Source organism: Culex pipiens, chromosome 3 (genome assembly GCF_016801865.2).
Source record: "Culex pipiens pallens isolate TS chromosome 3, TS_CPP_V2, whole genome shotgun sequence".
In the NCBI taxonomy this organism is placed as follows: Eukaryota; Metazoa; Arthropoda; class Insecta; order Diptera; family Culicidae; genus Culex; species Culex pipiens.
The window spans coordinates 61,096,694-61,110,452 of NC_068939.1; the positions used below are offsets into that span (position 1 = coordinate 61,096,694).

Consider the following 13,759-nt stretch of genomic DNA (forward strand, 5'->3'; position numbering starts at 1 on the left):
TTTCAATGAAACTTTGTAGACATGTTATCCTAGGCATATATAAGCCATTTCTGTGTATATGGAGCAACACTCGATAATGACATTTGAGAAGGGCGTAAGTGTTTTGAATATTTTTTTTAAATATTGCTGTATCTCTAAGCCGTTGCATCGTATCAAAAAGTGGTCAAAGACAAACTTGTAGGAAATTTGACGGGCTTTCCGAAAAAATACACTGAAAGAAAAAAACACTCCACTTTTATGAGATTTTTTGATTTTATAGTTTAAAAGTCAAATTTGAAGGTGAGTCCACGATTTTTTTTCGTTCAAAATTTTTGTGAAGAAAAAAAACTCACGAAAAATGCAGGATGGAGCTACTCATCTAAAAAAATACAAAAATCATTTACTGAAACTGTTTTTTTGAAAAGTGCTCTAAATGTCAAAATTTTCAAAAACCGAACACGAGAGTCGATTTTCCAGACAATTTTACATAAAAGTCTCCATATTGACCATTGTCCTAAGTCCAATCCTTGTAAAGTTACAGCGGTTTTAAAAATAAAAATGTTGAAAAAATAGGATTTTTGATAGTTTTTGGCGATTTATATATGACAGACTTGATTTTTAAGTCTCGAAAATATTTTTACCGGAAAGCTCATCCAATTTCCCATAAGTTTGTCTTTGACCACATTTTAATTGGATGCATGGGCTTACAGATATAAACTAATTTACTATCTAGGTTACTATACTACACTGAGCAATGTAATTAGCTTATACAGTATGTAAAAAAAGTATTTACACCCCTTGGGCACTATGCACATTTTGTGATGAAACATGTAAAAAAATTAAAGTTAGACAGGAACCTAGTACTACGTTTTGTTCAGAAACTCATGCCAAACATTTTGCTACAAAAAGCTCATGAAAAGATGATTTCTATAAAAAGTTATATAACAAATACTATTTTTTTAGGTTAGGTTTTGGCTTTCGGTCTGTTTGGGGAATCAAAACACTTGTATGTTCTCTTCATCCGACGTTTCGACCCGTTTTGGGCCTTTTTCAAGGAATCTAGGCGTAGATTTATTGGGTAAGGCACAAAAACATAAAAAATGTACACTTATGCTAGGCTTACCGAAATGGGAGTGTTTGTCGTTAGGGGATGCTCCGTCAAGCACAGAACCACGGTTATGAATCTTCAAGCAATTTCAATATGGCTACTTGTATCAGAAGAAAGTGATGCATTTTCGCTAGTTCTCACTGTTCTGTGTTCTGCGTGCACGTCTGCAAACATAGACCAAACACATACTAACACAAAGCGCCACCAAGAGACAAAAGGTGATTACGAATATTTTTGACACTTTCGTTAAAAATATGCAGTTTTGCAAAAAACAAACAGCAAACCAACTTTTAAGTGTAGTTCGACAGTCAAACTTGTAATTCGTTGCTGGTTTGTTCGCAAATTTGTTAAAAATAATAAGTTTTTTTGCAGCACCCATTTTGGACGGACATTTCTGTTGTCACCTTCTGGTTCCTTGGATTGGCCATGAATAATTTCACAGTGTAATAAACAGGGCAGCTACCACCACGTGGCGCCACTGTTCCGAATGAGAAAATGATACAGATTTTTCTGACGAGTTTCAATCCCGTGACAGAACTGTCTGGTAGCGGGGTAATCTGTAGTTTCAGAAAACAAATAAATATTTCTAAATCTACAAATATTTTTTTCTCTCCGTGCACTCACGTTTCAGCGAAACTGGCCGCTATCCGGTATTCGCTCGTCATACGGGTTCGTTTCAACACGAAACGCGAGAATTTTTGGGGCACGGATAAATTCGACACACTTTCTACCATAGAGTAATCTACGTGCGCATGTATTGCGTGTACGTACACGAAAAAGATTGAGGTTAAATTTTGTACCGACCAGCAAAACAAATGGTGTGCTAGTGTGCGTGAGCTCGGGCTTAGATAACTCTATTGGCGCGCAAACTATGGCAATAGAGTTATCTAAGCCCGAGCTCACGCACACTAGCGCGCTATATAGAGTTATCTACGTGCGCATGTATTGCGTGTACGTACACGAAAAAGATTGAGGTTAAATTTTGTACCGACCAGCAAAACAAATGGTGTGCTAGTGTGCGTGAGTTCGGGCTTAGATAACTCTATACAGGTGAATCTGTACACGAAATGAGACTGTGTGCGTTTTTGTTTTGGAACAAATTTTAACCTAAAAGTACAAATTTTAACCTAAAAGTGAAAATGCCGATCCCGTGTGCTGTTCGGTTCTGCAAAACAAATTCGATAAATAAACTCTACAAATTATTCAAAATTCCTGCCGTCAGTGCCCAAGCAACTGGTTTGTACAGAACAAAACAAGTTTACCGCCAGCAGCAGTGGATGAAAGCTTGTCGGCTTCAAAAGCTCACAAACAACTCCCGGATTTGTGCGTGGCACTTTGTTCGTGGGGAACCAGCTTGCTTTGAAGCGGACAAAGATGTCGACTGGAAGCCAACGCTAAATTTAAACCTTGATCCCCACGGCGATGTTCCGTCGTTCCCAACACCAGGAATGTCGATTACGAGGTAAGGTTGTTATTTGACATTTATTTTATATCCGTTAATTAATATCACTCCTTCAGCGGAATCGCTTCTGCTTCTCCGCAGCACGGAGGCGGAACAAACGCGATCGTGACCTCCACCCGGACGACAGCGGTACAGGACGGTATCGAACAGTACGGCCAAGCAAACGCCTTCGCTCCTCCGCAAGATGTCCATAGCGTAACGGGAACGTTCGCGACCTCCAACAGGGCTGCAGCTGCACCGGTTGGTCTTGGACGTTACGACCCACAAATCGTCTTCGCTTCGCCGCAGCATGCCCAAGGCGGATCGGAACTATTCGCGACCTCCAGCCGGACGACAGCCCAAGGCGGATCGGAACTATTCGCGACCTCCAGCCGGACGACAGCCCAAGGCGGATCGGAACTATTCGCGACCTCCAGCCGGACGACAGCCCAAGGCGGATCGGAACTATTCGCGACCTCCAGCCGGAAGACCGCGGTACAGGATGGTATCGAACAGTACGGCCAAGCAAACGCCTTCGCTCCTCCGCAAGATGTCCATAGCGTAACGGGAACGTTCGCGACCTCCAACAGGGCTGCAGCTGCACCGGTTGGTCTTGGACGTTACGACCCACAAATCGTCTTTGCTTCGCCGCAGCATGCCCAAGGCGGATCGGAACTATTCGCGACCTCCAGCCGGACGACAGCCCAAGGCGGATCGGAACTATTCGCAACCTCCAGCCGGAAGACCGCGGTACAGGATGGTATCGAACAGTACGGCCAAGCAAACGCCTTCGCTCCTCCGCAAGATGTCCATAGCGTAACGGGAACGTTCGCGACCTCCAACAGGGCTGCAGCTGCACCGGTTGGTCTTGGACGTTACGACCCACAAATCGTCTTCGCTTCGCCGCAGCATGCCCAAGGCGGATCGGAACTATTCGCGACCTCCAGCCGGACGACAGCCCAAGGCGGATCGGAACTATTCGCGACCTCCAGCCGGACGACAGCCCAAGGCGGATCGGAACTATTCGCGACCTCCAGCCGGACGACAGCCCAAGGCGGATCGGAACTATTCGCGACCTCCAGCCGGAAGACCGCGGTACAGGATGGTATCGAACAGTACGGCCAAGCAAACGCCTTCGCTCCTCCGCAAGATGTCCATAGCGTAACGGGAACGTTCGCGACCTCCAACAGGGCTGCAGCTGCACCGGTTGGTCTTGGACGTTACGACCCACAAATCGTCTTTGCTTCGCCGCAGCATGCCCAAGGCGGATCGGAACTATTCGCGACCTCCAGCCGGACGACAGCCCAAGGCGGATCGGAACTATTCGCAACCTCCAGCCGGAAGACCGCGGTACAGGATGGTATCGAACAGTACGGCCAAGCAAACGCCTTCGCTCCTCCGCAAGATGTCCATAGCGTAACGGGAACGTTCGCGACCTCCAACAGGGCTGCAGCTGCACCGGTTGGTCTTGGACGTTACGACCCACAAATCGTCTTCGCTTCGCCGCAGCATGCCCAAGGCGGATCGGAACTATTCGCGACCTCCAGCCGGACGACAGCCCAAGGCGGATCGGAACTATTCGCGACCTCCAGCCGGAAGACCGCGGTACAGGATGGTATCGAACAGTACGGCCAAGCAAATGCCTTCGCTCCTCCGCAAGATGTCCAAAGCGTAACGGAACCGTTCGCGACCTCCAACAGGGCTGCAGCTGCACCGGTTGGTCTTAGACGTTACGACCCACAAATCGTCTTCGCTTCGCCGCAGCATGCCCAAGGCGGATCGGAACTATTCGCGACCCCCAGCCGGAGGACAGCCCAAGGCGGATCGGAACTATTCGCGACTTCCAGCCGGAAGACCGCGGTACAGGATGGTATCGAACAGTACGGCCAAGCAAATGCCTTCGCTCCTCCGCAAGATGTCCAAAGCGTAACGGGACCGTTCGCGACCTCCAACAGGGCTGCAGCTGCACCGGTTGGTCTTGGACATTACAACCCACGAATCGTCTTCGCTTCGCCGCAGCACGTCGAAGGCGGAACAAACACGATCGTGACCTCCAACCGGACGACAGCGATACAGGACGGTATCGAACAGTACGGCCAAGCAAACGCCTTCACTTCTCCGCAGCTGGTCGGATCAGAATCCTACGACCCAGCAAACTCCAGCGTTTTTTTGGAATTGGCATTGGAAAATGATTTTTCAATGTTAGACGAATCTTTAGATTCTACAACTGCAAATGAAAGTTTTGTAACTTTGCTTTTGAACGGGTAAGTTGAAATCATTTTTAACAGTAAACTCACTAACCATCAAACATAATATTACAGTGATCCAGCGTTTGCCCTCGTTCCGCCGCAGCAAGTTTTGGTCGAAACTTGTCATGAACAAAACTCGAGTTCGACTAGAGAAACTCGCAGTGCATGTGACCATGCCGGAATGGAACCGACCGCGACCTCCAGCCGGAGCCCAGTTCTATCGGTTGGTTCTGGACTGCACGATCCAGAAATCGTCGCTGCTACTCAGCAGATCGGAACGGAAATGACTGCCGCCTCAAGCTGGACCGAGTTTCAATGTGATGAACTGGATACTAATTTGTACCAGCAGCCCCCAGAGTATTTCATCTCTCATCATCTGAGCAATTCGTCCAACATTCAATATCGTGAAACAGGTTCCGCTACTGGTCTTCCGGTAATTCGGTATGTATAAAACACTACACCGTGCAACAATAAAATGCGCTTCAAGACGATTTAATTAAAGTGGGAAAGGGAAGTAATTTGTGATTGTAGACGGTATTGTTTTTATTCGCAGTATGTTGAGTCAACTGCTGTGGATGTACCTGAAACATCGCACAACGGGGTTTTTCTTCTCTTCATTCTCAGCTACCACCTATCTCTTATTTTTATTTTGCTCTACTGATTCTCACTTCTTCACTGATTCTTCTATTTAATATCCATTTGATTTAGATTTTACTAACTTTTGATTCTGCTATCTCTCAAAGCTGTAACAATCTTTGTTTTTTTCCTTAAAAATATACTTGTCCTTAATGTACTAGTAATATCAAGTCTATTTATCATTTGCCTAATCTTTTTTGATTTTATTGCGAATTTATTTATTTGAATAATTCTTTATCTGTCCTATAAATTATCATTACTATAAGCTAAGCTTGTTTTTTTTATCTCTATTTATTAACTATTGTCTAATTATACATCTAATACATCCAGCTTCTCATTTTAATTCTTTAAAATACGCTCATCATTCTCTTACTATTGATTCTTGATTTCCATATAATATATTCTCGTTTTCTGTCTATTGTTTTCAATTTCACCCTTTTTTTAACAAGTGAGGTAATGTACCACCCCGGCCGAGTTAAAATGCGTAACCGGAAAAGAAGATGTGCATGCCTGGCACGAACACTCAAAGCGTGTTCTAGCGTGCTGCTCGTACTGGCTCAGAGCAAGGGTGAGATGTAGGTGTAAGGGCAGTGCGTGTTCGTCGGGAACCTAGTGCATAAGATCTTACACTGAAAATTGCGAATTGCGATAATATGATAATTTTTATAGTATGAAAAATCCAAAAATACCATATTTTTAGAAAGTACTAAAATTTACATAACTTCCAATATGGGTACCAAACGAAGCGAAATTTGGTATGCTTTTCACTGTTGTAGTATTTTTGGAATTGAATGTTAAAATTTCCACAAAATACAGAATACTTTTTATAAAATGCTTAAATTTTCACAAAAAAAAAAGTATTTTTTTTAATACAAATTTGTTTTATTTCCTATTTAAAATTTTAACGTTTTTAGCAATTTCTAGAAAAAATACTAAAATGTTCACAAAATACCCTTTTTTTAAGTACTCAAGACCTTCTTCCATTAGACCCACCTTCATGTATACCTATCGACTCAGAATCAAATTCTGAACAAATGTCTGTGTGTGTGGTGGGATGTTGATCAAAAAGTTTGCACTGGGTTATCTCGGCACTGGCTCAATCGATTTTGTCTGTTTTGGTCTCATTCGATCCGTCTTGGGGTCCCAAATTATAGAGTTTAGTTAAGTACTTCAAAAGTTATGCTTAAGAAACGTACTTGACTGCGTTCCGGAAGAGTGTAAAAAGGGTGGCTTTGTAAAAAAAAAATCTGTCATGCTATACATTTATAGAAAGGTATTTGGAAGACCTTTCAAACGCGACAAAAACATTGAAGATCTGACAACCCTATCAAAAGTTATTATCACTTAATTGTTATTTATGCACTTTTTGGAAGCCGGATCTCAGATATCATGATGAAAACGTTGTCCGGATCTACCATGCGACCTGTCGTTGGATAGGTAATCAAAAGACGCTACCAAAACATTTTTTCAATATTTATATACAATTTTTGTATGGAGATTTGTATGGGCAAATTATTGATAGTTTATTGGGGTCATTGAAATCTCTGGAAAGTTTAGTTAAATCTTAAAATTAAAAATTAAATCAATTTCCGGTTTTGGTGGTGAATTGCTCAGGTGGATTAGGTAACTTTGTTTTAACCTTTGCTACATAAACCTCATGGTTCTGCTTGAATCGTCTTAAAGCGCAAAGTTGTGTTCGAATATGTTGCACGGTCTGAACATTCGTCTCTAAAGATTTCTAAACAAATGATTTAATTCTCTTCTTTGCAGTACATCTACGTCGATTTATAAAGAAGACAAATGCACTCAAACAAACAATACCGTAAGCAGCAATGCACAAGAAAATCGGGTTGATTGGCAGGAACAAGTCCAAATTCTGCAAAAGCAGGTCTCATCTTTAAAGGTCTCTTTGAGCATTGCTAATCAAGGTACCAGATTTACTATCGCCACTTTGGCTCATGACGATAAAAAATGCCGCTACTTTACAGGGCTGAACTGTGGTAGCTTGCTTAAAAAATTATTTGAGCAGTTGTATGACATTATTCCTAACTTTGATGCAATTAGTAAGGAACAAATTTTAATATTAACATTAAGAAAAATTCGACTGAATGAGCCGTTTGCAACGTTGAGTTATCTCTATAATCTTCACCCAACCACTATTAGCAATTATTTTTATGAGACTGTACACTGTATACATCCTGTAATGAAAAAACTGGTTCATTTCCCCCCTAGACATGTTTTGAAGAATCATATGCCCCTCAAATTTCTACAAAAATATTCTGATAAAATCACAATTATAATTGATTGTTTTGAGATTTTTATGGAAACTCCTAATAGCTCAAAAATGCAAGCTAGAGCTAATGTTTTTTCTAATTATAAAAAACATAATACAGTAAAAATTCTTATAGGAGTTAGTTGCTCAGGTTGTATCGTCTTTATATCCGATGGATTCGGAGGACGAATCAGTGATAAGGAGATAGTTAAGCAATCTGGCTTTTTAGATAAAATTCTAGAAGGTGACTTGATAATGGCTGATCGAGGCTTTCTAATTGAAGATCTATTAAGAACCCATAATGCAACTGTCACTTATCCTGCTTTCAAAAAAAAAAACAAACAATTAGAGCCACTCGATGCAGTTGCATCTAAAGAGTTATCTTCGTTAAGAATACATGTTGAGCGTGTAATTGGTGTGTTGCGACAAAAATTTAAAATTTTGTCGGACATAATTCCTATTTCCCTTCTGGAAAGGTGGAACGATGATATGCTAGCGTTAGATGAAATTATTTGTATAGCAGCTGCTTTGGTAAATCTTTGTCCTTCTATAGTACCGAATGTATAGATTATCTAAACATAAGCTTTGTAAAATAAACAAAATGTAAACACCTTAGTTGTTTAGTTCTACTAAGCCCGAATCCCAAATATGAGCTTAATTGGCTGCGACTGGTCCTTGCACTTTAAAGTTTAAATGGGATTTAACCGTCCACCTGAGCAACACTACAGACTGTCTAGGGAAACAGATTGGCCAATGTTTCTGGACACCAAACGCCCTTTACGCCCAGCAAAACTGGCAGTGTTGCAAGCGCAAAACATACGTTGCCAGTGCCTATTTATTTTGCATTGGCCAGTCTGTTTCCCTAGACAGTATGTAAGCAACACTACATACCCGGACATCTGGGAGAAGAAAACAGCACTGACAGTGACAGGAGAAGTGCTGGCGACGACGAAGACGATGATGAATTTGCGCGCAAGCAAGAAAAGAGGAAAAAGTGTGACTCTCCGAAGGAACGACGACCACCTCCAATTTCTGTTTGGATATAGATGTAGATCCATCTCGTATGGGCGTGTCCAGATCACCAGGCTCACAGAATTAAGTTGAAAGATACCCTCAGGGCCCGAGGAAGACCACCAGCAATCCCGATGCGAGACGCGTTATCTCAACTTGACCTTGATGTTCTCCGTCGTTTCTGGATTGCACCGGAAGCAAAGCAAGACCGCCCCAGCAGCTGGACACCGAGTTGCGGCTGAGGACAAAACGCAAAGGCCAGAAGAGACCCCTACACAATCCCCCTTCCCTTCCCACGCCTTGTCTTTAACATCAATCCCTTCCATACTAACCCCGAGTAGGCCGCGGGTAATCGGCTCCCCTCCCACTAACATTTACACACAAGATCCTCTGTAATTATTAAGTCAAATGTAATTACAAAAGCCGACTCGGTCCTAACCAGGTCCCTAATAAAAATAATTTTATGAAAAAAAAAATAGATGTAGATGTGAAACTTGAAAGAGGTGTTGGCGATGGGGTCCATCGGCTTGAATTCTCGCTCGCCATGACCGCTCAAACTTCCTGGATGGTGGCCATATGCACGTTCAGCTTGTGCAGCTCCCGGGCAAGAATGCCAGCACGTGCAGGATCTTGGAGAGTTCGAACGTTCCAAGTACCAAATTTCCAATCGTTGTCCTTTTTACATCGCCTGGTTTGATGCCGGTTAATCCGTCCTGAATGTCTTCTTTTGTTTTTTTCTGAGTTGGTGATTACTTAAGTATGCCGTCTAGCAAAGGCTACGAGTACCTAGTCTCGGGGTGGGGCTGCCACCTTACAACTACTGAGACCCACCCCGGTGCGTAAAATGCGGTGAGACCCACTTAACCGAAAGGTGCAGTCTTCCGCGGAAAGACCAGGGAAAATGTTCAGCAGCATAATGCGCGCGTCAAGTGCGCGAACTGTGGTGGAAACCACACGGCGGATTTCTGTGGCTGTGTCGCGCGGACAAAGTACCTTGCTTTTATTCTTTTGCTGGATATGTCTGAACCAACCACAATATGTATATGTATTAGTGTATTAAGTAAAAAATAAAACAAAATCTCACAAATCTTTTATTTCAACCACTCTTTATACATTTACCTCTAGTTTGTTGTCATATCTGTGTAGTAATGGGCAAGTAATTCGGGTACAATAACGTTTTTGTAAAATGTGTTAGCCCTATCCTTACAGTAATTCCAGAAAACGTTGTCTCGTTTTACTTGAAATATTAAACAATCGTGACCAGACCATATAAAAAAGTAGCCAAAAGCTGCCTCACAAATGTGTACCTGCATAAGAGTTTGATAATAATATTTATGATGCACATTCATAATAACATTACCATTAGCATCTAATTCAATGTATGGATCTTTAAGTTTTAATAATATATCTCGCATATTTGTGGCATCCTTTGCAGAATATGGGCATTTTACTTCCACAGTAACGGTACCATGGCAGGTACAATCAAACACTGCATCTGGAGAAGCACCTAAGTATGGATTCTCCTGTGACAGATGTAAGCCAGATTTACGTAAAACTAAATTTGTGTGAGTTTCTCCTACTAGTTCAAATAATTTATGAACTGCACGGTCTTCAAATTCCCTACCATATTTTACTGCTGGCGTAGACAAAGTAGCACTTTCTGACGAACAAATTTTTTTGATTAGCGAAATAGACGGTTTAAGTAAGTTACTTCTACAAACATCTTTAAGAAGCGAAGCTGTTATGCGACCTCGCCTCAATTTCATCCACCATTGTGAGCTATTTTGCAAAGCCGTGCCAATCTCAATGTCTTTAATGGTGTCAGGATTGTTATCCATATTTGAACAAATATGATCGGAAAGGCTCCTAAGTTCTTCTAGAGGTTTCAAACGGTTGTTAGGATGATAAAGCTTACTCAAGTCGAATGATTCGAATTTTTCTTCTAATTCTTTGGCCCTTGTGCATGAATCACAACAGAATTCGTACGTTTGTTTGTCACAGAACACTGCCATGGCAGCGCAGTTGATGCCATCCTTTTGAATAGCCTTCAAAAGTTCGATATGCCTCAAATCATTTTCTTGTATTTTTTGAATTGCTGGATAGCATTTTTTGATTTTCTTCCCAAAGTCAATCTCGCGAATGCGCTTGTACAGGTCTTGGGTGATTGCCGGCGCATTTTTCCATAAGCAAGGAATGTCTGTAACGGATAACTGAAATGATAACATAATTTATAAGTGTAATTTATAATTAAACGTTTTAAACTAAAATTTAAAGAACTCGATTCAAAAAATTAAAAAGACCGAAACCAAAAATTCAGATTTTTTTCATATACAAAATACAAAATTAAATTTTTTAATTTTTATATTCCAAAACACCGAAATATCTGAAATTCTAAAATGCAAAAATTCTGAACTTAAAAATTTCTTTAATTTTTAAATCCCTAAAATCCTACACTCAACCCCCGATGGGTTGACACCAACTGTTGTCAAACGAACGGGGTCACGTTTTAGTTTGACACCCCTTTAATACGGAGTTCACACACACTACCAAACGTTTGTTTTGATAGTGTGCGTGAGCGCCGTGTAAAAAGTGACAGTTGACTTTGACCAACCAACGGGGTACAAACTAAAAAAGTGTCAAACGAAAAAGTTACCAACCACCGGGGGTTGAGTGTATATTCATTAACTTCTAAATTCCTAAATTCATTATTTCCAATTTTTATAAAGTCGTAAACTCCTATATTCCTTATTTTTATTACTTCCAAATTTCTCAAATTCTTAAATTATTAAATGCTTAAATCCCTGTATTCTATTATTTTGATTGAAATTATAATTTGTTTAATTTTTAATTGTGGCATCATCATTTTTGAACTTTAGAATTTTTGAAGTTTTGAACTTCAGTCCAGACTCAATTATACGAAGGCCTCGGAAAAATTTCCCTTCGGATAGTCGAATCACAAAAAAAAAACATTTTTGTTGTTGTTTTGTATTGATTGTTGAGCTTGAATATCTGGAGCAACATTTGAAAAGGGCGCATAAGCATTTTGACAGCTAGAACTATTTTGCAAATTCCGAGACAACAGTTAACTATTTAACAAAACCCGCATCGTTAGAAGGTAGCTGGGAAGGCCAGCTATTGTTTAACACATCGAGTTTTGTGCAAAAGTTACTTGTTGGCTCGTAATTTGCGAAAAAGTTCCAGCTATCAAAATGCTTATCCGCCCTTTTCTCGTGTTGCTCCAGATATGATCCAAACATGCTTTTATGTGAAGAGTTCCATCATTGCTATGATATTTGTTCAAAAATATAAATTTTGCGTCGCTTCCAATATTTTCACAAAATTCCTTCAAAAAGTTGTTCAGACTAGTACCCTACTTGCATTGATAATTTTTGGTAACGATTATCCCATTCGTTGTAAAGTTATGAAAATCGTCATTAATCAATGATTGCCAACTAGGACGTGAATGATTGTTCCACAAAATTATATAAATTTTGAAACGCATTTGATTTAGACCATACATCTTTCAGTGGCTTCAAGAATTCAATACCCGGCACATGCTGATTTCTTTTGGTGCAGGAATTCATTGAATTTAATTTAATACGGAATATTGTATAGTGATGATTAATTTTCTTCGAAAATGATCAACGACTTCACCTTAACACTTGTAGCCCCAACGGGGTCAAAAAAGTTGGAAATGCATTTTCACTGGCTCATACAACCCTTGGAAAAAAAAGTTGGAAATGCCTTTTTTATTATAACTTAAGGTAGACGCATCTGTTTTGGATCTACCTTGTTGGAGGTGATTCTTGACATTCTTCCGAATCGAGTGCAACAAGAATAATCCAAATCGGTTGAGTTTTGGCCGAGATATGATTTAGAATTTTTAAATCCAAGATGGCGGCCAAAATGGCGGTGTTGATACTGAAAAATTTAAGGCGAACAAACTTGCACTTTTTCAGTTTGCCTAACTACTTTTTGATTTAAATTCTTGCAAAAAATATTAAGGGAACAGCATGTAATTCCATCATGACTCTGATGTTGGCATATCAGCACTTTGAAGTTCAATTACTGCTCATAAAAAACGTTTTGACTGATTGCTCGAGAGGATATGTGTAAGCAAATTTATAACAAAAGTTAAAAAGAAACAAGTTGTTTAAAAAGTAAAAATCGAAATTTAGAACAGAATGCTCAATTTTTTACCTTATTGTCTTCCTCAGCTCGACGAACGAGATACGGCCGTAAAACGGATTACTTAGAAAATTGCGTTTAGGACCTATTTCAAACTAATGATTTTTTATATAATTGGGTACTTTTCATAAATGGAAGTATTCCCCACTCTTCATTTTTTTTTCTTTTTTAGTTTTATTTCAAAACTCGCCAACTTACTTTTTGTTCGAGAAGATCTGTTCGAAGACCGTCCAACGCGAAGAGAGTTGCTCCAATGTGGCTACAGTTTTCGAGCAGGCCGATCGCGCACGAGCAATGAGCGGCCAAAACTGTTCCGTTCACGCCGATTATAATCCACGGTCGGAGTGGCGACTCGTTCAACGAAAACGAATGGTGAACAATTCCATGTACCACAAAAACGTCCTGCAGTTTAACACCCGTTACGCTTTTTACCCAGCCGTTCTTGAAATACAAATAGGATTCCATTCCCTTTGTAGAATTTTTTGGAAGGCCGGTAAAAGGGTCGGGGTCGTTCACCATAAATTGGAAAATTTCGGAAAAGGTGACATTCAAAGGAATCCACGTGGCCTTTGTGAGTAGAGTAGCTGGGTCAATGCCGTTGCACATTCGAATCTTTTCTTCAAAGCGAGCCTGGGCCTCAGGAGCGTCCTGAAAATAGTAAATTTACCATTGGAATACCATTAATTTCAGCTGTCTTTTTTAAAAAAAATTGATTAGCTAAAAAAGGCCAAAATTAACCATTTTGAATCATTTGAAACGTAGTAACTGGACAAAGACTGCGGAAGAAAACAAGGTGAACCAAGCAAATGGTTCGCGTTAAAAGGCAGCTGGAATGTCGAGATGAATCACAAACTTAGACGTCAACTGACACCGCA

The 13,759-nt window shown here is 40.7% G+C and overlaps 2 protein-coding genes across 2 annotated transcripts; one reads left to right on the top strand and one right to left on the bottom strand.

Moving 5' to 3' along the window:
- Positions 1–2,230: 2,230 nt before the first annotated feature.
- On the top strand, positions 2,231–8,337 carry LOC120414479 (uncharacterized). Its single transcript, XM_039575672.2, has 5 exons — positions 2,231–2,549; positions 2,606–4,792; positions 4,850–5,218; positions 7,184–7,666; positions 8,310–8,337. Exons 1-5 carry the CDS (start codon positions 2,365–2,367, stop codon positions 8,335–8,337), a joined length of 3,252 nt encoding a protein of 1,083 aa, XP_039431606.2. The 5' UTR covers positions 2,231–2,364.
- A 1,480-nt stretch (positions 8,338–9,817) lies between these two features.
- Positions 9,818–13,349, bottom strand: LOC120414480 (uncharacterized). The gene is made up of 3 exons (XM_039575673.1): positions 13,083–13,349; positions 10,057–10,906; positions 9,818–9,834 (listed from the first exon to the last, which is right to left on the bottom strand). The coding sequence occupies exons 1-3, from the start codon at positions 13,347–13,349 to the stop codon at positions 9,818–9,820; spliced, it is 1,134 nt and encodes a 377-aa protein (XP_039431607.1).
- Between the last annotated feature and the right edge of the window lie 410 nt (positions 13,350–13,759).